Consider the following 24,862-nt stretch of genomic DNA (forward strand, 5'->3'; position numbering starts at 1 on the left):
TGGCCATGCTCCTTTGGGTGCAGCCCAGCATACAGCTGGCTTTCTGGGCTGCAAGTGCACATTGCCGGCTCACGTCCACCTTTTCATCCACCGGCACCCCCAAGTCGTTCTCCACAGGGCAGAGACCAATCCTCCCTCTCAATCCCTTTTTCCCCTGCCTGTATTGATACCAGGGTCTGCCCTGACCCAAAAGACCAGCACTTGGCCTTGTTGAAACTAATGAGGTTAACACGGGGCGACTTCTCAAGCTTGTCCAGGTCCCTCTGATGGCATCCGTTCCTTCAGATGTGCCAACCACACCACTTAGCTTGGTGTTGTCTGCAAATTTGCTGAGAATGCCCTCTGTCCCATTACGTCATTGACTAAGATATTAAACAGCACTGGTCGCAGTACACAACACGGACCCCTGAGGGACACCACTCATCACTGATCTCCATCCGACAACCAGTTCTGTTCCTCCTTCACAGAAGTTGTTGGAATACACATGCACTAGTTGACCCAATTTGGTTGCAGCAGTTTTTATTTGGTATGGCATTTGATCATCATATTCTACTTGCTGATTGTAGATAAAACCCACTTGCACATCAGTGTATAATTGGCTGTTCTTGCCTGAGAATATTAATGCATTTCTCTGTCAGTGTGCATATCGCTATCTGTTCCTTGCTGGACATTTTAGCACATTTCACAAAAGGCATTTGACTGCTTAACAGGGCAGTTTCACTGGAACAAATGCAAATTACTATTTACAACAGATTTTTGATTCTCATTTCAGTGTCAAATGCTTCTTCTCTGTTTCTACTCTTTGTAAGACTTCACTTAGACCTTAGAAATGAGGTTTCACCTTATAAATTAAGAGTATGCATTCCAAGTCAAGCTAACATTCACTATGTAGACTGTTCAAAGATGTTAAGATTTCAGCATGGCCCTTATATTGAGCAAGTTTAGAATCAAGCTGGAAATTAAGGCATTGTCTGTATGATATCCTCCTGTCTCCACTTACTTCAAATAAAATGAAATTGAGACAATAAAGAAGAGCAAAGCAAATGCATTTATCATCTAAAGCAACTTCCGTTCTGTTCATGAATCACTTCTTAAGGTATTTCTTTTTACAGAAATTTGGCATACTTAATGGAAATGAAGACCCAGAACAGCAACTGGATTAATTACGAATAGGCCCTTCCAGCCTGAGATCTGAGCTGATAAGACAACTCCTTCAACCCTTAGTTTATATTAGCACAAGAGCACTACTTTCAATTTTACCATGCTGATGACAAAAATCAGATAGAGTCAAACAGTTCACATACGCAGTTCTGCTGAATCTGACATGCTTTACCGAATAGAACAATTACAAGGAATTCTTACCAATCTCACATAGAGAAGTTTAGCTGAGGTACAGAAGTATCAGCATGAAAGCTAGGAAGTAACTTTATTTAAGGCATTCTGGACAGACTGTATTAAAAGTCTCCTACAGAATTCAGGATAAACACTGAGCAACTAAGTATCTTTTTTGTGTTATGAAAAAACAGGTTTTAGAACACTTGTATGTAACTATTCACTATGTTCTTTTGAGCACCCATACTTCAGAAGCCTGTGAGATCTTTGAACATGAAGGTTTGTTTTCATGGTTCTTGTAAGAGGATTTCTTTCAGCATAACTTACATTCTGTCTCACAACAGTACAGCTTTAATGTGATGTGTATTTCTCTTAAGGTGTTCAGTCAAGAAAATTTTTTTAATGTTGTCTTTAAGTCCAAAATTAATATAAACCCATGTATCTTCCTTTAAATTGTAAATTTAGAATTAGTCTAAGCATATTTTCACATTTATCTGGGCTAAGAGTAGCAAGTTATAAGCCAGTGTTTCACAGTTGTGCCACATAGTTCCATACCACAGTCCAATTCTGTATGGTTCTTGAGATATGGTATACACAATTAGAGCTTTAAAAAAAACATCCAAAAGAGTTTGAGAAACTGTGAACAAACAACTTCTGTTGATTTTGCTGAATAACTAGTTGATCATCATCACTAGTTAGTTGGCAGCTTCAAGCTTATCCATACATCCATAATACAAAGATACAAAAAAACTGAGACACCTCACAAGCAACTATTCCAAGCATTTATAACTACACCAAGTTTCAGTGTAAAATGTCAGGAATATGATTGCTATTTTGTTCAAAGAATTGGGGTGGTTTTTGGTTGGTTGGTTTGTGTTTTTTTGGTTCTTTTATTTTCTGTTGAAAAAAAATATATTTTAGCTTTCAAGGTACAGCACTTTTGCTATGAAGTTGGATTCCAAGCTGAGGAGATTCAATGGTTTTGGTCACTATCATCATGGAAATGTGACTAGACAGGCACACAGATTTCTTGGGTACTTTCTGTTTCTTCCTCTAAGCACAGCACTGGTGACAGCTTTTCTAAATTTAGATATGTACCTGGAACTAGAACTTTGTCTTTTCAAATCAGATCTGCCTTTACATTCTCTTTGGCATATCTGCACAAAGATTAAACTACCTTCTCCTGCTGAAGTACACTCTTCAAAGCAGTATTCTCTGAAGAAAAATACTCTAATTCTCTAAAAATAGTTTAATTTATTCTAAAAATTGGCACATCTATGAAAGATTCCTCTGAAAAGATTCTATTCTTATGAAATGTAATATCTCAGCTCTCAGTTCCGAAGTGTATGCCACCGAAGACTGCTCCACATCGTGAGAAAAAAAGATGCAATGAGCAAGAAGCGGCAGATTTCATCAAATAAATAGTTTCAGTGCCTCTGATATTACAGAACCATAGAATCAGATAGGTTTGAAAGTACCTTTAAGATCGAGTCCAGCCATTAACCTGACACTGCCAAGTCCACCACTAGACACTGTCCCTAAATACCACATCTACATGTCTTCTAAGTACCTCCAGGAATGGTGACTCCACCACTTCTGTGGGCAGCCTGTTCTGATGCTTGGCAATCCTTTTTTTTCCCCGCTGGCTCATCTTTCAGCACATGAGGATGGCCCTATGTGGCCATTCTGAGGCACTTCTGTGATATCCAAAACATCAATAACTCGTGTGTCTTTGCTGTCGCATGTATCTCCATCCCCTACCTCCACTGAGACAGCAGACTGAAGGGCCTCACTAGCACATTGTCCCTCTAGCATTGACATGCTGACTGCAGGCTTATCTCTAGTGAGCCTGATTTTATCCCTCTTCCCTTTCAAATCTTATTTAAAGCTCTTTCAATAAGCCCTGCAATCTCCTGCGCAAAGCTCCTTTCCCTCCTTTGAGACAGGGATACTCCATCAGACACCAGCAGGCCCAGTGTCATGTAAACCGACCCATGGTCAAAAACCCCAGAATTCTGCAAGTGGCACCAGGCTTCTTCCCCAGTAGCACCAGAGGTAGTTGCTACAAACTAGTGCTGGTATTTATTAATATCAGGCATAACAAGGCTGAACTCATGAGAAACAAGGTAAATGTACTGTTCAATACTACTTTTTTTAAAGGAAGTTTGGCTTTGAAAAGTAAAAATATTCATATGATTGGATAAAAGCACAGGTGGAGATGTCTAGTCCCAGTCAAACTGAAAGACTACAATACGTATATCCCCTACGTAACATGAAAAACAGCTATATCAAATGTTTGCAAATAAAGCGTCAAAGTAAGACAAAAGTAACAACAAAAGCACTTAAATGTTTCTACTTGGTTAACTGTAAAGATTTTTAAAAGTGCCAGATAATTCACTCTTTTTTAAATAGAAAAATATGAAAATTACTTAAGTAAATATAGAAATCTAGACCAGTGCAATGTGAATTACAACAGTAATTCAGTTATTTTCCTAAAGGCATTAGTTCAGTATATTTTCATGGTTTTACAGCACAATGTGATTAAACCTTACTCAGATGATGTCCTTATTTGATACGTGCCATCATGAACACCTGGCAGTGCAAATCCATGCTATCCAAATGAAACATAAGAAGGTGAAGGGTGAGAGTGGACGGAAGAGGTGAAACAAGAGATAGATCAGAAAAGTTAACAAGGCTGATTGTTGCATTTTGAAACTATCTTTTTAGCATGTAAGCATTTAAAGTTATCATAAATACAAAACGTAGTAAACTTATAATCACTATGAATATTTGTTGGTTTTAACTTACAAATCCAACAGTGCATTTAGACATCTGAACAGTAGCTTACAAAACACATTCCAAAGGCAAACAACAACACAGCAGGATACAGCCCTATCCTTTCCTCACATGCATTTCTTTAAACAAATTTCTCAGCCAGCCTAATCTGAAATACAAACATCTTCAAAGGTTATGACCATCAAGGATTTTAAGCCACTTATTCTGTTTTCTTTGCCTGCCTTTTCTTAACACCATTATGGTGCTGCTCAGAAGATCGGTCACAGACTGAGGAGCCATTGGAAGATGCAGCACCTTCACCCTTCATTTTGGATGGTGTCTTTTGCAAGCCGAAGAACATATGACCTAATGCAGCCTCAAGGGGAGCAAATGGAGAAGCTGCAGATCTTGTCAGCATCATTGTTACCTATGAAGAACAGGGAGCAAGTTACAAGTTTTAATGACTCCATATCGACTGAAAACGAGTTCAAAGCTGAATAAATGTATGGCCTAACTTTCTACACAAGCATGAGGCCATACCACCAAGAACAGAAGCACATTCACTTTAGCTTGAATTGATCAAAGAATGCCTTTCTTTCTGACCTATTTTTTTCAGAAAGCTATATACAAACAATGCACACACAAAATTTTCTGTCAGTTTACTGAAATCATCCTAAATCACACTTAATGTCATACAACTAAAGTGAAGAACAACTTTTATGTGTAAGTTTGTTCTTTGTTTGAACTGAAAAACTGTAAACAGAGTGGCTATTTCAATTTGAATTGAAAGAATGTAATGTGTAAGCACCTAAGTATATACACACAGCCAGACTTTAGTTAAAATTCCAGACAGCCATTCTCATTCCATAAAGTTGAGAGATTTAGGTGGAAATGCCTTACAATACGTAACTTAGAAACAGGATAGAATAATCTGTTTTGTAGATCCAGGTACTAGACAAGTTTATATGGCAACCACTTCTACAGTTTTCAAAGACAGGAAAAGTTGATACTACTACAGTACTACGCATGGTCTGCAACTGTTGCTTTATTACTGAAGTGGATGCTCAAGTTCCTGTTTGTCAGTATGACCACCAGTTTAAAAACTTAATTCCTTCAGTGCAGCCTGACAGCCAGCTTCTGAAGACAGCTGTAATTTCTCACTTCCTTTCCTTCTCTACTCCTTTCCTTCTCTGTTCCCAGTGTCTCCTTTATTGGGGTAAGTGGAGACTCAGAAGCATCAGCTTGAAGCCTTGGCTCCCTGAACCCTAACTTCTTTAGAATTAAACTTGTCAGCTACTTCACAGAAAGGAGACTAACAACCACCATTTTAAGACAGTCTCCAGTTTCTTCAGTGCCAACTCTGAAGCTCTTAAAATTATCCATATCTCTACTAACACAGAGACTACACTTTCTTATTAATTAATAATTCTGAAGACAGGCATCATCCTGGAAATGAAAAACTGGAGGGATTGAAGGATTCAACAGAGAACTAGTATCTATTCTATTGTAAAAGTAGTTATAGCTACTTCAAAGTTGTTTTGATACACTTTCTCTTCCCACCTAAACACTTAGTTGCAAACACTTTAAACTAGATGAGAACCTGGTTGGCTTATTTTGCAAAAGCACAGACAACTGCACAGATTCAAGGAAGGCATTAAGCAGCTAGCAAAATGCAGAGAACAAGTAAGTATCTTACTACAAGCATAAGCTTTGTTTGAGATTTATGGACATACAAGCCTGACATACCAACTGCTGGGTTCCAAATTCCTGATTTTTTATTTTCTTTCCCTTCCTGCTCTCTCACCCTGCCAACAGTATCAGTAACAGATCTTCTGTTCTGCTCACATATAGAAGACTAAACACACATTTCACACTTCAGTAGAAGCTAGCCTTCCCACCCAGAACCATGCATTCTAACTTGCAGTAGGATGTTTGAGGGCATGTTTTTTGTATAAGATAATGAAATAAAATATTTTCTGTTCTTCAGTTATTTGCAACATTTTCACATTCTTACCTTGGAAACAACAAGAAAGATGGTGTATAAAAACATGAGGTTGTGCCTTGCTATTGGCAAGTACTGGCTGTGTTGCAAGGTGAAAAGAACTGCTCCTATCAAAGTTACCTTCACAGGGCTGGAAGTAAAAAAATATAAGTTAATTTCTCTTCTCTACAGTGAAAAGAATAATGCTCTTAGTGTGCAAAATAATTATTTCTAAATAGAACTAATGAAAACTTTGGTAACAGTTGCTAGGTTTTAAAACCCAGCTATGATTAAACTAAGACTCACTTTATACATACTACTGCTAAGCTTTTCTGTCCATAATATGGACAAGCATCAAATTCAGCACTACTTTACACACCCAGCAAAAACACATTTGAGAAATCCTGCTCAAATCAGTGCCTCTGTTCAGATTCATACATCAGTTTGCTCCCTTTCTTCCTCTCCCAACATATCTTACTGAAGAGTTAAATCACAAAGCTTGCAGTGCTCAAGCTAGGCTTAAAAATAGGTTCCTCTCCTGTTCAGCCCTATTCCAAGAGGTTGCTTAAAATAACTGGACATGCTGGCAGTTACAGGGTTGTAGTCAGCTTATGCTGGGCCTGAGCCCGGCCTATGTTACCAGGTTTTGCCAGCATAGTTGTGTTGACATGAGCATGCAAAGATTTACATATTCTAGCTATCTCACTATGGTGGTAAATCCCTTGAGAGGTATACAGTCAGAAAACAAGAGAACTTTCATCAATTATCTGAAGTCATCTGAAGAGAGAGCATTAATATACTGGAAGAAAAATTCTCTGCTTTCTTGATCTGAATCTACATGTGACAGGTACAGGTGACATTCCTGTTATCACAGAACATCTCAGTGTAGTCACATTCTTCACTGTCTTTTCAGTAACTCCCAGATTTACTGCATCAACTTCCTCCTCAGAAAGTCAAAAAAAACCCAACTCTGTATACAAGCATCTCATCCATCTGCAGAACATTTAATCCATTCAACTTTGTAACTTCTGTTTAATATTCTTAAGCTTCACATATTAAATGAAATTGTTTATTTCTAAAAATCCTTTTTGAGTTACTCTGAACCACATCCACCATAAAAAAGGACAATATATACAAACAGTGCCACAGTCAGTAAGCATTGCTCTAGTGTTGCACTTGTATTATTTGGGTTTGCAGTGCCATTATTGACAGTGTCTTCTTCCTTTTGGAAGTTTGCTTTCAAGACTGCTACTTAGGCACTGACAAGGGGAGAGAAATTACAAATACCTGGAATTTCAGAAAAAGCCAACAACCAACAAAAGCCATAAAAACTTGAAATATTGCCAAAGGAAATGTTATAAGTATCTCTTCAGTTATTCTGTTGCTAAGATTGGCTGCAGAAAAGCAAGATAACTTTAAAAAATAACTAATTTCTAAATTGCTGAGAGTAACATAGGAAACATCAAATGAATTTCAGGAAATTACCACAGTGAGCTTATCTTGACTTACAATAATAGCTTGCAGCTTTCTAGCCTGCCTCAATTCTCATTTTACTGTACTAACTAAACTGGGAGAAATGTAATACTCCCATTCTTTGCTTCTGCAAGAGAACTAAGATTTTCTATTTTGCAGTATATTTTTGCTATATTGACCAACCAGTGTGCAACTTCTCAAATAACTGATATCTATGGAGGAAACAGTGCTGGCAAAGAAAGTAAAAGTGACGTTGCTTAAAGGAAGCCATCTTAGTGATGCTCAGAACATGCACCAAAAGTGCAGACTTCATTTGGATACTTCTGGTACTGCTGTCCTTTTATTCTGGATAGAAGACCATGTCCCTGTAAAACAAATTAAGCCAAAACTGCTTTCCAGTCAGTCCTACTGACTCAATACTGCTTTTTGATAAGTAATTTTTGTTGACTTGTTTTCCCATTTGGTGTTCTTGTGTTGTGAGCCTAAAATTATTAAAACATCTAATAAAATTAACTATGATCACTCATGAATCTCTCACAAAATACACACCAAAGGATTGAGTAGAAATATATCTTTTAATCTGAACCACTAAAAGTGAGTGCCAGCACAAGGAGTTAGCAAAACAAGAGTTAAGGTGTTGCACACTTTTAAAAAACTTACTAGGACATCTTCAGTAGTTCATTGGTTTCAGGCTTCCATACTCCTCTCACTAGCTGCTCAAAGTTGGAAATTAGGCCACCACCAGCTCCTGAAACAACAGAGATTTACAATAAGCCTCCTCTGACTGCTACCACTACTGCACGACCTATTATTGCACCCAGCAAAACTCATTACACCAGGTGCCAAATGTGGCAGCCAAAGCTCAGACTTAAAGTGACTAATCCAATCTTTTACGCATGCGTGACCTGAGCAACTGACATGAAATCTCAGAGGTTTAGCTACTTAGTGAGAACCTCAGGTTTACCTTTATGTGATAGCGTCTGAACTGATGCACTCATCACTAGAAGCAAATGCCTGAATTGCCAAAGTAAACCTCCAGAGAGGCTTATATAATTCCATTCTTCACATAATCATGTAAGCAGGGACTGTCTCTATAAGCTATAAAAAACCTATGTGAGAAAACTGCATATGTATTTGTACATCAGAAGAATACAAGACAGGAGGATGTGTTGAACACTTTAGCCAATGAGACTGATCTGTATTACAACCTGGGAAAAGAAAATGGTAACACGTTGTTTCCCAAAACAAGAACAGAATCAAGAAAATAAAACCCAAGATCTGCACTACTACTTCCTGAAGTGGTTCTAATGTGACAACAAATACAGCTGCTAGGAAGGTAGCTTTCAGATTAGTATTTCAAACAGCCGGCAGGCAAGAACTACGGCAGGATCATGGAGCAGATTCTCCTGGAAATCATGCTAAGGCATATGAAAAACAAATAGGTGGGTGGTGATACCCAACATGGTTTCACTAAGGGCAAAACATGTCTGACTGATTTGGTGGCCTTCTATGATGGGGCTACAGAATGGATGGGTAGGGTCAGAGCAGTTGATGTTGTCTACCTGAACTTGTGCAAGGTATGTGACACTGTTCCAAATGACATCCTTGTCTCTAAACTGGAGGGACATAAATTTGATGGTCAGAACCCTTGTTGAGCTGTTGACCATATGCAGAGAGCTGCGGTCAATAGCTCAATGCCCAGTTGGAGACGGGTAACAAGTGGTGTTTCTCAGGGTTCAGCTTTGGAATCGATCATGTTCAACATCTCTGTTGGCGACACAGACAGTGGGATTGAGTGCTCCCTCGGTAAGTTCCTAGTAACACTATGATATGTGGTTCGGTTGATATGCTGGAGGGAAGGGATGTCATCCATAGGCATCTGGATGACTCTTGACATGCTTGAGAGGTGGGACCATGCCAACCTCATGAAGTTTAACCAAGCCGAATACAAGGTCCTACACCTGGGTTGTGGCAATCCTAGGCACAGCTATATGTTGGGTAGAGAAGGACTTGGTAGTGTTGGTCAGTGAGAAACTTAACATGAGCCAGCTTCAGTGTGCACTCACAGCCCAGAAACCAACCGTATCCTGGGCTGCATCAAAAGGAGTGTGACGAGCAGGTCAAAGGAGGTGATCCTGCCCCTCTGCTCTCATGAGACCTCACTTGGGAGTATTGTGTGCAGTTCTGGTGTCCTCAACATAAAAAGGACATGAAGCTGTTGGAACAACTCCAGAGGAGGGACAAGAGGATGATCAGGGGACTGAAGCACCTCCTGTATGAAGACAGGCTGAGGAAGTTGGGGTGGTTCAGCCTGAAGAAGAGAAGCTGCGTGGAGACCTCATAGCAGCCTTTCACTGTCTGAAAGGGACTTACGAGGATGCAGGAGAGGGGCTCTTCATCAGGGGCTGTAGTAATAAGTCAAGGGGTAACGGTTTCAAATTTAAGCAGAACTTCAGATTAAATATAATAATGAAGTTCTTTACCATGAGGGTGGTGAAGCACTGGAACAGGTTGCACAAAGGATTGGTAAATGCCCCACCCCTGGTGGTGTTCAAGCCCACACTGAACAGAGCCTTGGGTGACATGGTTTAGTGAGGTGTCCCTGCCTATGGCAGGGGGGTTGGAACTAGATGATCTTGAGGTCCTTTCCAACCCTAACAATTCCATGATTCTGTAATTCTAAGAAGGTTAACTCCTATGTTTAAAATCAACTAATATTACAACTCAGAAAGCTAATGTAACAAGTTCTCTCCTTCAGCCACATGAAAGAAAAACATGCAAGCTCTGAGGAAATATGCTGTTGGAAAATTTAGTAATAGCTTTTAAGCTACATGGGCTATCTCTTCATTACCATCAATAGCCCATCCGACAAGTTCTCAGAAGACCTTCTGGAGGGATAAGATGAAGCTCCCCAGGTCATTCAATGTCACTCTTAATTCCAGGCAGAAAAACTGCTCTACAGGCTTTTCCCTTGAGGGAATAACAGACTGTATAAGGACTATCGTATCCAGCACAGCAAGGAATGATGTTACAATTATGCTGAAGGGCTAGCCATTTAAATGCCACTCCAAAACATCACAGTCCATCAAAACAAAATGTTACATATGTTACCTCTGGCCCAGCCCACAGCTACCATGACAAGCCAGGCATCTTTGAAGTGACTGTCTGCATGCGCAACGCCACCTGTTATCTTCCAAGTCCTAGTCACTTCTTTCATTCCTGCAACCAGAAGCCGAAGAGGCAGAAAGGCAAAGCACCGACAGAACAAGTCTTGTGGGCAGTAAAACACAAAATACCTGCAAATCATGAGAAAACCCATTAGTGGCATTCAAATGCTTTTGATAAGGATTTCCCTAATAACCCTTAAAGATATTTTTTGGAATATGACTAGCAATGCATGGTATACTACTGATAACTTACTTTCTTGTGTGGCAGACAAAACAAATTTGAAATGCTTTTGAGCATGTTCGAACTCTTGCATCAAAATCATCATAACATTACTTGAAATTGTTCTTACTGATCTATTGTCCCAGAGGAAAATCCATTAAAGTACACAAGAAACAGCTTTAAATTTTACATAGTTTTATAGCTTACATATAGCATTTGTTATAACTCAAATTATTAAATTAGTGCTTGACTAACTTTGTGTGGTTTGGGTTTTTGTAGCTTAATTTTTGTTTGGTTGAGGTTTCTTGTTTGTTTGGTTTGGGGTTTATTTTTAATAGGATTACAACAGGGTGGTAAATTACATGCTGACACCCTGCTTTCAAACTGATACATACAAGGAATTATATAATTTCAGCAAGAATGCCTCCGCTAGTTAATGTCATGCTAGATGAAATGTACATCTATTTTCAAACACATTTCACATCTTAGTAACCAACAATTCTAGCTTTTCCAGCTTGCCAATTACAAGTGTATTTCTTTTTTCAAAGCACTGGCATCACAGTACACAAAATGTAATAATATCTTTTATCAACTTGCTTTAAAAACAAAGTAAAAATAGCTAACAATAAGATAACAGCAAATTTTAGAAGATTAGATTATGTGGTGTTTTATTTTATCTCTTCAATTATAAACAAAAGGCAGTTCTTACAGAAAAATTCAAGGTCTCAAAAAATATTCAAGATTCACTATCCAAATCATTTCAGCACACAAATAAAGAGAGTAAAAATTATTAAAAGCAGAGAAGTGCTTTAAAAGATGGGAAGGGTACTTTTCATTTCCTTAAAAAAGAAAAAAAAAAGGAAAAAAAAAAAAAAAAAAAAAAAAACCAACAGAAAACCAAAACCCAAAACTGCAAAAACATACTTGCCTTACAGCTTAGGCTTCTGAGCTCAATCCTGTCCACCAAGAATTTCTAAGGCTGTATCCTTCTCTTGTTTACTCAGGCTGCAATCAAAGATGTTCTTCTCATATCTAGTTTACTTCATTAGCACTACTAGCCAACACCACATCTAAGAGGAGTTACACCTCATGGTTACAGATTAGAAACCAGGACAGCACACAGGGTTTGGGGGTTTGTTTTGTTTTTTGGGGTTTTAATTTTCAGGAAAAAAAAAAAAAAAAAAGCAGCTTATCCTTTATAGCAGAACGCCAAGATGCTTCCTCCCCAGACAGGCAAAGTTTAGCTGAAGCCCTATACTAGTCATGTATTTTCTTCTTTTGCAGTGGATACAGTACCTTGCTGCTGCAAACATCCAAAGCACTTTCAAGACCTCCCAGACTGGAGCATGCAAAAGCCTATTTCTCACATACAAGAAACTTACTGGAATTTACATAATACTACTACTGCTCTGGTGTTAAGTTTTAGCTTTAATTTTGAACTACTTATATCTTTCCTTTTTCTTTTTGTAAAGCCAACTGCCTTTGTAGACAGCTAAGCTTCAGTTGGTATAAAGTCAAAGGTTGTAAGGAAGTTCTTCACCGTGAGGGTGGTGAGGCACTGGAACAGGCTGCCCAGAGAACTGGTAAATGCTCCACCCCTGGCAGTGTTCAAGGCCATGCTGGACAGAGCCTTGGGCACCATGGTCTAGGGTAAGGCATCCCTGCCTATGGCAAGCGGGTTGGAACTAGATGATCTTAAGGTCCTTTCCAACTCAAACCATTCTATGATTCTACGATTCTGTGTCTCAAGGGCACATATTTTAATGGCCACTGCAAATAACCACGTAAGCCAGTACTCAACACATAGCACTACTCAGAATTAATTGCAGGATGTCGGTTTAGGACCATGATGCACAGGGTAACGACTGAACCTAGCACAGCAGTTGGACCACGGCATTTTTTCCTGTAACTTCTGCTAGCAACATTTGCTAACAGCAGATGTCGCTGTCCTACAGACTATTTAGGAGCATTTATCAAGCATGGCACAACCCCTTTCATTTTCCTGCTAATTTAATTTCACGTGATCTGGGACAGAGAATGAAAGTCATTATACTCATGAAGAGAGAACTTCGTAAAACTAGAAGCTTAAAAGGTTTCATAACATGCATAAGTCCTCATTCATAGCAGTGCACAACATAATCCATGAGGATTATTTTTGCACAGCAGATCCCATTTGGCAAAGTTAAGTTCAACAGAACCCATATTCTGTTTACGTGTACCCCTAACTCGTGTCATTTCTTAAAATAAACAGCAGCATTGCCCACATCAGACTAATATGAATCATAAGCAGATTTTGTAAGCTTTATTAATACCATACCGTATACTGCACATGATTCATTCCGCCTATTTGCCTAAATGAAATCTGTCGGCTTCCATTGCAACATGAAGACCAGAAGACTAGAAATAGAAAGACCTACCTTCATTTTAAATAAATTTGCAATTATAAAACCTAAGCAGCTACAAAGAACAGATATTAAAGGATTTCAAGCAGGTAACACTCTTTGAAGATAGGAATTGAGATTTTTAAATTCAAAAAGCCACTGCTGCTCACCAATTTTGTTAAATTTGAGGGTTTCTTCAAAGACCACTTTCCGTAACAAATGAACTCCACTGAAAGGCAACGTTTATATAAATCTCCAATGCTTTTTAAAAATTCGAAAACAGGCCAAATTGCTGCCTTGTTCACATACATGACTTCCCATTCAGATCCCTAGCATCTTCCACTACAAGGCCCATCCATTTGGGAAAAAGCAAAATATAGAGTAGAGAGAAAAAAAAAAAAAGACGAAAAAGATGTCAGGAAGCAGAGCAAGCAGAAACTAGAGAAAAGGAAAGAAGACCTGTGTCTTAGACCCCAGGTTACAGAAAAGTTCAAAAATTTTACATCAGCCAGGTTCCGGTCTTCAAGAGCTACTGCTGAAAAACTAGACTAGGTTTATGACTTACCTATATCCACAAAAGTCCACGTTATTCCAACGTTATTCAGCTGTTGAACTACGAATACTACAAAAAGGTTAGTCTAGTGACTAGCATGTGGTTATACACAGCCTGTAAGAGTTGTTCTCGTGAGCATTTTATTCCTATAGAACAGGATCATAATAGCTATTCTGCTACACTGACTTTCTGGATGAAGAGACAGCAAGCAAATCCATAATATTCTTAAATTAATTTTCAGGTTTATGTGGAAGCTTGATGGTATATCAGTTTACAAAGTATAGTTTCATCAGAATCAATACTACTCTCTAACTCAATTGTGGCTGCTTACCAGACGGAAGATGCCAGTAGAATATTTGTGCCCTTTGCCAGAAACCCTACTGGCGGTTCTGCAAGCATCAATGAAGACAAAACTGAACCACCAAAGCAATGAAGCATAGCACTAAACCAGCAGGCAATTGGACTTTGGACTGATACTTCCACAGCTCCTGAAACAAAAGTAAAAGATACATAAATAGACATTGTACAAAAAACAATTGAGAATCACACCATGTTTTAAAATTCAGTATTTTTCAAATCATTCAGTCCAATATGGTTCCTCTAGGGAATGAAAAATCATCAAGAATTCTGTAGGTTTTCACAGGAAAAGTCTTCAGAAATACAAATTTCACAGTACACTGACTTAAGAATATGCTTAAGTGAAATTAAATAAATAAAAGTGAAAGAGTGACATTGTGTACACTGAACGTCTTTTGTGGGCTGGTTTATTAACTACCCCACTACCAAGAATAAAAGCTTTCAGAGCATGGGTAAGAAGTCTCATTGTTAATAATCTGGCACAGATTTATAGTTGCTTTCAAATTTGTATTAAAAATACACAAGTGGCTTTGCTGACTTAGATCAGATTGGTATTGATTACTTTTGGGTGGTTATTCTACAAATTCCATTTCTGCTTTTGAATCCAAGGTCGCTATTTTCCGTTTTCATCATAACATTCCACTGTGTCTGCTGACCAAAGTGGAAGCAGCATCCAAAACAATTATTAACTAGTTTCACCTGCTATCCTGAACACAGAAAAAAGATCACCCAAAGCCATAATAACACATCTTAAGTTTCCTTTGTTACTAAAAGCTTCACAGTTTAGTTTATTTTTGAAATGAATTATTTTTTTACATTACAGTTGAACTACGTCAAAAGAGTACTCTGTATTAAAAGATTATGCTGAGGGCAGTCAGAAGCCTAAACCAGTTTCAGGGGGAAACAACACTTAAAGCCAGAAATATTCTCAAGAAATTGTTTTGACTATTCTCTTCTATTTCAAAAGTCCAATTTTGCCATAATTTCCTCTTTACACATATGCAGCGCTCTGTTTGCCTGAACTAGTCTCCATAGTCCAAAGGCTGAAGTTCACAAAAGCAGAGATGAAACCTAGTGTCTGCCCCAAAATGCAGTTTGACATATGTTCCAAATTTAGAGGAGAAGCTTTTGTTTTCAGGCATTTCTGTGGGAAAAAGATCTTCTAACCAAAGATGAAAGCTCAAATGTATCAGAGAAAATACAGCACTCTCAGTACAATTCACTATACAAGAGTATTAACATGATTGTTCCAGTTTTAGTGGTGACACAATTATCATGTATTCCAGCACTATCTAAATTCATATGTAACAGCGAATTTAAAAAAAATGAGCACTCACAAGTACTACAGAATATCTGAATATAAAATAACATCTGTTTTTTTTAACTATTGTGTAATTTATTTTCCATACTACAGTACTAGGTGCTCCAAGTCGGTTATGCTTATCTTTGTTATTGCGTACTATCCCTTCTCCAAAGTAGCTATCAACTGTTTGTGTGCATAACCTTAACAGGTGAAAATTTTAAAGCATGCTAATGTTACTTAACTGCAAAAGTAAAAAAAATATAAAGCATGGAGGTTTCCTTAAAAAAAAAAAAAAAGAAAAAAAAATTGCTGACAGCCATTGCACTCAAAAAAAAACAAAAAAACAAGCAAAACTGTATCAAGGAGAGACTCACTGGTCCAAAAGAACTACAAATTCCCCCTCACACGTAATAATTCTCTTGTTCAATGCCATGGACACAAGTACTACTATAGACCTACTTTAGCTTGAAAGGACTAAATTCCCTTTGATGCAACAAGAGAACATCCAACTCCCATGTTTGTCAGTACTCTGTTGAGTAATTCCACTAAATGCTGCTGTGGCATTATAACGCAAGTGACCTTTTACTCTTTTCAATAAAAGAATATTGAGAAGAAATACCCCAAACTTTACAGGACAATGAGAAAACCTGGCTAACAACAGGAGTGACTGTAAATCACAAGTGAACACGGGCTGGAACTGGGGAGTACTGCCAATAGATCAGTTGTGCTATGCACAAGCTTTAACTCTGGACAAACAACTTTGATTCTCTCCTACATACTTTGTTAAAATATTCATGTGATTTTTCACTTCCTATACCAAAGGCCAGATTAAAAAAAAATTAATTAAAAAAATCAATGAAATATTGCAGTTATTCTAAAATTAGTTAGTTATCTGCTCTCTTTTCAAATCCATTCCCCTGCCTTTCAACATCACCGCTTTTCTACTCTTCCTTTTGCCCAGAAATAGCAGCAAGTGGTTGCAGTTCTGAGGACACAGATAGGAGTAACTATTATTATTACAGATTGCTCTCTGTGAACAAGCTCCACAACAAAGCATATAAATTTGTTCATTAAACTCTTATGTGTAAAAGAATAACAGACTTCACTGGACTTCCAAGATCTTTCTGTTGGTCAATGTTAGAATTTTCTTGGCTCAAATACCATATTTAACAATTCATACCTTCTTTCCAACAAGGAACATAACCAACTTAGAAGTCAATGAGACAAAAAATGCTGAACCCAATTTAAAGCTTATCTTAGTGTTGGTAACTAAATTATGACTGGGATGTAACCTTTCAGAAAACAAACTGAGTTTTAAGTGGGTCACATATTTCTAAACAAGTGGTCATTTATATTTGTCCTCTGATGCATCCTGTAAAACTAATGAGGCATCACAAAACCATACAAAACATGACCTGCCAAAAGGCCATTAGCCCTGCAAATGGTATACTTTAGAAAGGAAAGATAAGGTTTCAAATGCAAAGACTGTTGTTGAATATAGTTTTAAACATTGTTTCTACACAATAGTTTAAAAAACCCAAACTCTTGCCAGCAAACTATTTCTGTCAGCAGGATAAGATCTGCGTTAATCTTTTCAAAAGGTTCCAAATAGGCAATAAGGAACACATACCCATACACAGCTAAACAGAAAAACAGAAGACCATATAGAAGTTTTTTCTAGCACCCTGCTGAACTATAAATAATAACATCAATTAAGCAAAAGGATTTATAGTCAGATTCAATTTAGCAAAAGTATGCCAAAAAAAACCCAAAACCAAAGCAAAAAGTTCTCTCCAAATCATCAGATTTAATAGAAAACTTGCAAGAACAAAACCAGCACATTCCTTGCAAATATGAAACATCTTCAACCCTGAACACCTTTTGCTGTTCCTCTGTCCCAAAAAAAAAATAAAATTGCCAAAAATTGCTAGTTCTACAACTGACCAGAGTTACAAATGAGCAACTCCTAAGCAATCCCAAATGAGCTAACCAAAACTCATAGTTCAAAACACATGGAAAACACCATGTGGAAAAGCAATAAGGCAAAGTGCCGGGTCCTGCATTTGAGCCAGAACAACCCCATGAAATGCTCCAGGCTTGGGGAAGAGTGGCTGGAAAGCTGCTTGGTGGAAAAGGACCTGGGGGTGCTGATTGATGGAGCTGAACATGAGCCAGCTTGTGCCCAGGCAGCCAAGAAGGCCAATGGCATCCTGGTCTGTATCAGCAATAGTGTGGCCAGCAGCGCCAGGGCAGTGATCGTCCCGCTGTACTTGGCACTGATAAGGCCATACATCAAACCCTGTGTTCAGTTCTGGGTTCTTTACTACAAGAAAGACATTGAGGTGCTGGAGTGGGTCCAGAGAAAGGCAACAAAGCTGGTGAGGGGCCTGGAGCACAAGTCTTACGAGAAACGCCTGAGGGAACTAGGAGTGTTTAGTCCGGAGATGAGAAGGCTCAGGGGGGACCTTACCACTCTCTCTAACTACCTGAAAGGAGGTTGTACTGAGGTGGGGGTCAGTCTCTTCTCTTTAGTACCAAGCAACAGGACAAGAAGTAACGGCCTCAAGCTTCACAAGGGGACGTATAGACTGGATATCAGGAAAAAGTTCTTCACCATAAGGATGCTCAGGCATTAGAACAGGCTGCCCAGGGAAGTGGTGGAATCCCTGGAAGTGTTCAAAAAACATGTAGATGAGGCCCTCAGTGTCACAGTTTAGTGGTGGACTTGGCAGTCCTGGGATAACGGTTGGACTTGATGATCTTAAAGGTCTTTTCCCATGGCAGGGGGTGTTGGAACTAGATGATCTTAAGATCTTTTCCAACCCTAACTATTCTATGATTCTAGTTGATTCTATGATACGATTCTATATTGGTTATCACTGCTGTAGTCTGCCAGCACTCCCAAGTGAGCAGGAAAATCCAGCTTTTAGCCATTTACAACTGGCAAAGTCCCAGTTAGTGAGCACATCCATGATACAAATACCGTAATCCAATTTTAAGCGGGGTGGGTGGGGGTTGGTATTTTAATGAGACCAGTAATCTGGGATAAAATAAACATGGCTCTGACTTGAACACATGCTTCTTGTATCACCAACCAATTAAGGTTACCCAGTTACTATTGTGTGAAATATAGCTACTGTTTTAAGTTTCCAGAAAGAATACACAGTAATGCCTACAGAAAATAATCAGTGATAATAGATCCATCCCGAGTATTTTATAGTGACTGGTTTTTCAGTTACAATTTAATGTTCAGTTCGAGCTGCTTGCAAGTGAGCAGCAGACCAGTATGCAGTCACCTGAATCACAGTTATTAATGCAAAGTATTAGAGAATACTCAAGAGTTCTGAACTTTCCAGCTATTCAGTCAAGAAGATAAAAAACATTATTGGTACGGATCTGACCGGACTTCTGACAGCAATTCTACTGTCCAGAAACGCTGCCTCCATAAAGTTATCCTGACTCTAGCAAAGCAGAGACACTCCTCTCATACTGGTCTTTAAGTGTGTCCCCTCCATAGGAAAGCTTAAAGGAAATACGTGACAACGTCAAATACCCTTAGACAGGAAGTCCTTTTTTAATGGAACAGTCAAATTACACAGTGCTCCAAGTCAGAACCCAGAAACAGTATCAGCAGTAGTAACAAAATCTGGTGAACATGCTAGCATACATAAGCATTTTGTATCAGTCTTCACATCTGACAAGTGCACTTATTTAGCAGGAAATATACATTCACCTTAACAAGTATAGAAAGGGACAGAAGAACATGTTCACTAAACAAACAGCACAGAGCCTTAAAAAGAGCTCCCAAATCTGCACTATAATCCTGAAAGCCAGCTTGGTTTCCTACACATTTATCAGCCAGGATGCAGAGTTACTGTAACTGTCCAAAGCCACATCACAGGTAGCTATTCTAAATATTAAAACAAGGCTAGTCTCTACCTTTTATAACAACAACAACAAAAAAAAAAAAAAAACACCACCAACAAACAGACTTGGGGTTAGCAACCACAGTGCAAAAGATTTTCTAGAAAAGATGATGTAGAGATTGAAGTGTCCTTATGTGCATTCATACAAAATCCAAAATCCTATTACTGGGAGTGAAAAGCTTTCCTAATTTAATTTCACAATGTGAGAAGTTGCTAACACACAGCCTGCCCATTAGACTTCCCAGCTATGTTTCCTAGGAGACAGAATTGCCTTAAGAGCTTCCTGCATATCCAGGGCATGTGAATTATATAAACCTATTAGTTGAGAAGCTCTCCTCTCACCTCTCAGACGTAGCACCTCAGAACAAGTTACTGGCCTGTGATATGCATTTACCCTCTGCGAGCATAATCCTAACTTCGGGCAGGTTCAACCCTTTTATTCTTGTAACTTTTAAAACTTTCAACTGCAAAAAGGTTTCCAGCAAAACTCTTGGCCAATTTCACCAGTGCCTCTAGTCCTGAGAAGGCAAGGAAAGTTTGGCGGGAGGCTTCTTATGCGGCTTCTGCAGCCAGTCAGACATTGTTTATGGACAGATGGACAATGAACACTGCAGACAATCTTGTCTGCACTCTTAGGAACCGACAGAGAAGACCCGGGTTCTGCTGCGGGGAGCGGCACTAGCTCAGCCAAGGCTAAGCTCTGCGTGCAAAACTGAAACTCTCACACAGGGCTGTCACTCCAGAGGCCACAAAGAGCGCTGACAAACCTCTCGCTACATCAAACGAAACACAAGCCCCCTGGGATTCTGTGAGAGTACGCGCAGTAACAGCTTTAGCCACTCGCCCTCATTAAAAACAAATACAATTCAAAGGTTGTCAGTTAAAACAATGTCCAAACCTCTCCAGCATCTTCTAGGTTAAAGATGCAGGAGACACCTGCGGCTCCCGCCGAGACCCAGCGGCAAAAGCCGGTCCCACCGGTACCGCCCGGTCCCCCCAGCCCATACCTGCTCCCGGCACCCCGGCTCCCCTCAGGTACCCCCCGCAATCTTGCGCGGTGGCCACTCTTGCCCACATGCGGCTAGCATGGCAAGAGGGTCCCCAGCCTCAGGCCTGGGCCAGCCGGGGTGCACGGAGGGGAACACACGCGGGAGCACGCCGGGAGACACAGGGAAACACGGGAGGACGCCAGGGGAACACTGGGGAGCGCGGGCAGCTCCGTCCCGTCCCGTCCCGTCCCGTCCCGTCCCGCCACGCCGACCGCTCACCCCGCTGCTCTTTCAGCGCCATGACGGAGGCCACATAGTGCGCCAGGTCGAAGAATGGGAACATGGGCAGTCGCGAGAAGAGCAGCGGCACCTGCCACAGCTCCATGGCCGGGCGACAGGGAGACGGAGGACTCCGAAAAACCTACACAGCGAGGCGGCGGCGCCGGCCGCCTCAGCGGAAGCTTGGCCCCCGTCGGCCGCCGTCAGCGGCGGGGCGGGGCGGTAGGGGACGGGACGGTCATCCGCTTTCGGACCGCGGGGGGACGGTGCGGGAGGAGTATTTGCTTAGGTCTGCGAGCATTTGGGCTTACCAGCATGGGTGCTCCAAGATGTGGAGCATGTGGCCTTTTACGGCTTGATCTCATCTGTTTGTCACCTGCCTAATAATTACTGGGGTATTAATGTGTACTAGAGCCTGGTCAGACCTCAGCAGAGACCCCTTTAATACATCTTTACATAGAATCACAGAATGGTTTGGGTTGTAAAGGACTTTTTAAGATCATCTAGTTCCAGGCCCCCTGCCATGGGCAGGGATATCTCCCACTAAACCATGTTGCCCAAGGCTCTGTCCAACCTGGCCTTGAACACTGCCAGGGATGGAGCATTTACCACTTCTTTGGGCAACTCATTCCAGTGCCTCAGCAGCCGCAGTGCTTCTAACCTGAACTCCTGTTTAAGTTTCAACCCATCACCCCTTGTCCTATCACTACAGCTCCTAATGAAGAGTCCTTTTCTGGCCTCTTTGCAGGCCACCTTCAGATATTGGAAGGCTGCTGTGAGGTCTCTACTCAGCCTTTTGTCCAGGTTTCAGCCAATCTTCATATGCCAGATGTTCCAGCTCCTTTATCATCCTCATGTCCTCTGGACTTGCTCCAGCAGTCTTTCTTATGCTGAGGACATCCATTTTGCTAGTGAAGGCCATTGTTAACAGTTCTGTTTTCTACAAGTAGGTCTCTGACCAGTTTTGCATCCATCCTACAGTATTTTCAGCAAAAACAGTTTGCTCATGAGCTTCCCAAGTGGGACTTTTGTCAGGCATCTAGTAACCCTGCATTTTCTTTGGCCACCAGACTGGTGATAGAATCAGATTACATTGATGTGACACTGTTCTTGATGGACCCATGTCAAGGGTTTGTTGGTCTTCTAATTTTTTCAGCATACTTTTTTTTTTTTTTTTTTCCCTAGGAATGCAAGTTAAGCTTGACTTAGGCTGTTTTTTCTACTAGAGAAAGGCACATTTTTTTTTTTGCCTTTTCCATTCCATTTCCACAAGGTGGTGAAAAGAGCTGTTAATGGCTTCAAGATCTGCACAGTGTGTTGAAATTAATCAAGGTAAGTAGTCAAAACATGTACAACTTCTGTAAGCTCTTTCTAACTTGTGCTTTGCCTACCAAGAACTAATTTCATGGGATAACTGGAATAACTGGAGTATCATTCTTCATAAAAGGTCTATGCAGGGAAAGATAGAAAACACCTTAACTTTTCCCAGTATAGTTTTACCTTGCCATGAAGAGTAAGCCATTCTTTTAATTTATTTTCTTCTTATCAGTACCATATTCACAGAATAAGTTCTCCTTTTTCTCAATGCCTCTTCCTCCCTGTTTGTCCAGTGACTCGTTTTCTCCCTAACACTTGTGCCATATGCTTATGCCTGCTTTCTATTTTCCAGAGATTTCCATCATGCATTTTATCTACATGAAGAGGTCAAGATTTAGCCAAAGTGATCTCTTACTAGTCTTATTATTAGCATTTCTGATTCTTATTTTCTGTTGTGCTTATGCACAGACATGGAAACCGCAGTTTGTTTTCTAGAGCGGAATACTGCTTTGCCACGTTGACAGATGGTGAGACATAATAAATGAGTAAGCTGCATTTTCTGGCAGAAATCAGTTCAGCATCATTTTGTTTCCCACTGAACAGCGATATGTGTCTACGCAACTGCAACAACAGGAGAGTTACTGGCAGAGTTTTATACAATATAGTGATCCTCTTCCCGTAGGCTGTAGAAATGCCAGCTTCTAATTCTTGCAGTACTGTTTTATTCCCTCTGAGTGGCATCAGGTTCATTGTTAGAAAGCAAACATGGTTCAGACTACCTTGTGCGTGATCATAGAAGGACAGGGAGAGAAATAAAAAAGGCAATGAGGGCAACGAATCAATACTGATACAAAAGTAAATCGTAATTTGAGCCAGCAACATGTTTTGCCTGATAGCAGTGTCTGCACTGCAGCTACCGCCATGCTTACAACTCATGTAAGTACACTTAAATTCTCTAAAATGCCAGCAATGATATTGCTACCGGTGCTATCATGTAGTATATTGGCAAGAGCTATCTGAATCTTTAGTCAGTCCTCAAATACATGCTGCATCCTCTTCCGGGGGTCCTTAATGCACCTGAAGCATTGCTTTCCAAAACATAGCTAGATAGTGTGAAACTGGATTTCCACAAGCTACCTTCACAACAGTTAGGTGGGAAATGTAGGTAAACTGACACAGCTAAACTAGAAGGGAGGTCTGGTCGGTTTTCTACCTCCAGCACCAGCAGGAAATAAGAATAGCAGTTTCTCAAATTTGGTGATAACCAGGAAGAGATTCTTGAGAATTTTGTACACTTAGGATAGCATCTTAGCAGAGCGTAGGACAGAGGAACCCAGCAAAGAGAAATCAGACCAAGGAACAGGGTCTGTGTAATAGAAGTAACAAATAAGAAAACTTAAAATTGGCCATTGATTTTCCAGCTATCCTAGATATTTCAGGAATAATTTAAAGGTAACAGAGGATATAAGCACGCCTGAAATAACCCTGTTCATCCTTGGATCAAATATGCTGATGCTGAGAACTGCTGCAGTGTGAGAAATTGGTATTAATGTGTAAGCTAGGCATATTATGTGTGTGTGACACATTTTTTTGTGGTTTGCTGGTTTCAAACTGGAAGAACAGTTACCCCATTCTTCATTTCTTAGGAATAGGCTAATAAAAATAGCTGAGCACATTATGCATATAAAAAAAATTAAAGATAGACTGATTATTATTCTGCTGTCTTGCATGAGCATAAAGCTCAATATGAAAACAAAGCAGAAGCTTGAATGACTCTCTTGCCAAAGGAATGTTAGCATGACCTTAAAAAAACCCTCTGTACACACATAGTGATCAGCCATGCAACTTCCACATGCACCAGAGTATTTTTTGTCAGGATTAGTTGTTCTTTCCAAGAGGATGCTGATAAATTAATACAATTTGCTTTAGAAAACATTCCAGCTGTTCATGCAGTTGCCACATTTGTACTTCTGGAACAGCTGTGGAAGCCTAGGATGTTATATGCCTGTCAGCTATTCCTGATGGCTGCCCTGCTGCATGTCGTAACTGATCCTGGATAAATAGTGGTTCTTGGGCCATTCTGGGCAAAGCTGGAAACACCACATAACACTTGACAGTAACAAAGAAAGAAGTAATGGAGAGACTTGGTTTCAAAGTATGTGCATGTCCACATATTTAAGCTCTGCAGAGCATGACATCAATAATCCATTACTTCCTCAGTCTTACAGAACCTGTGGATAACATGAACTAGAGCTGTCATACATGGTCCATTTGTTGTGTTCATCTCATATGGCAATTATGCTAATTTAGTGTTTGAAAAGATCTGTGTAACTAGTATAGATGCATGGCTGGTGAAGTTGCTGCTAAGTGTAGAATATGTTTATTTAGTATTTTATTTCGTAATGTCTGGGATCCTACACACATTGACCTGGAGTTCAAAGATGGTGCCTTAAGGAAATAAAAGAAGGAATTCTTTAGTCATCCCTATGCCTCAAAACTCATACATCAGTATTCCACTTCCCAGATCAGGAAATCAGAAATATTCCTATTTTATGGATTATTAAATTTACTAAAATTTCTTAGGAGATCTCTCAAACTCACTTCTGTACATCAGAATCAAGATAGGTGAAATAGTAATCTTTTTAACAAATGAAAATGGACATTCCCATTGTCTGCTCTCATCCTGCCACGTTTTTGATTTGTTGTCATCTGCCACACTGCTATTTATCTTCTCCTAATCCAGTTCCCATTGTGCCTGTTACTTTTCTGCCTCATTCATATTTCCCCATTTTCCAACACCCTCTTATCC

At 39.8% G+C, this 24,862-nt stretch overlaps 1 protein-coding gene across 1 annotated transcript; it reads right to left on the reverse strand.

Annotated features, from left to right (window-relative positions):
- Window positions 1–1,805: 1,805 nt before the first annotated feature.
- TMEM38B (transmembrane protein 38B) lies at window positions 1,806–20,954 on the reverse strand. Its single transcript, XM_061364944.1, has 6 exons — window positions 20,737–20,954; window positions 14,214–14,370; window positions 10,673–10,857; window positions 8,222–8,309; window positions 6,122–6,239; window positions 1,806–4,534 (listed from the first exon to the last, which is right to left on the reverse strand). Exons 1-6 carry the CDS (start codon window positions 20,840–20,842, stop codon window positions 4,328–4,330), a joined length of 861 nt encoding a protein of 286 aa, XP_061220928.1. The 5' UTR covers window positions 20,843–20,954; the 3' UTR covers window positions 1,806–4,327.
- Between the last annotated feature and the right edge of the window lie 3,908 nt (window positions 20,955–24,862).

Source organism: Neopsephotus bourkii, unplaced genomic scaffold, assembly GCF_033783945.1.
Source record: "Neopsephotus bourkii isolate Nb327-2 ecotype Australia unplaced genomic scaffold, CSIRO-AGI_Nbou_v1 NB_1258, whole genome shotgun sequence".
NCBI classification, from domain to species: domain Eukaryota; kingdom Metazoa; phylum Chordata; class Aves; order Psittaciformes; family Psittacidae; genus Neopsephotus; species Neopsephotus bourkii.

What these genes read in the sequence shown, in the direction of transcription:
- TMEM38B (XM_061364944.1), bottom strand. Translation starts at nt 20,842, where the DNA reads ATGGAGCTGTGGCAGGTGCCGCTGCTCTTCTCGCGACTGCCCATGTTC. An exon ending in GAACTACTGAAGATGTCCTA is followed by an intron (nt 6,240 to 8,221) that starts GTAAGTTTTTTA and finishes TTTTACTTCCAG; the next exon opens with CCCTGTGAAGGTAACTTTGA. An exon ending in TCTTTCTTGTTGTTTCCAAG is followed by an intron (nt 4,535 to 6,121) that starts GTAAGAATGTGA and finishes TGTTCTTCATAG; the next exon opens with GTAACAATGATGCTGACAAG.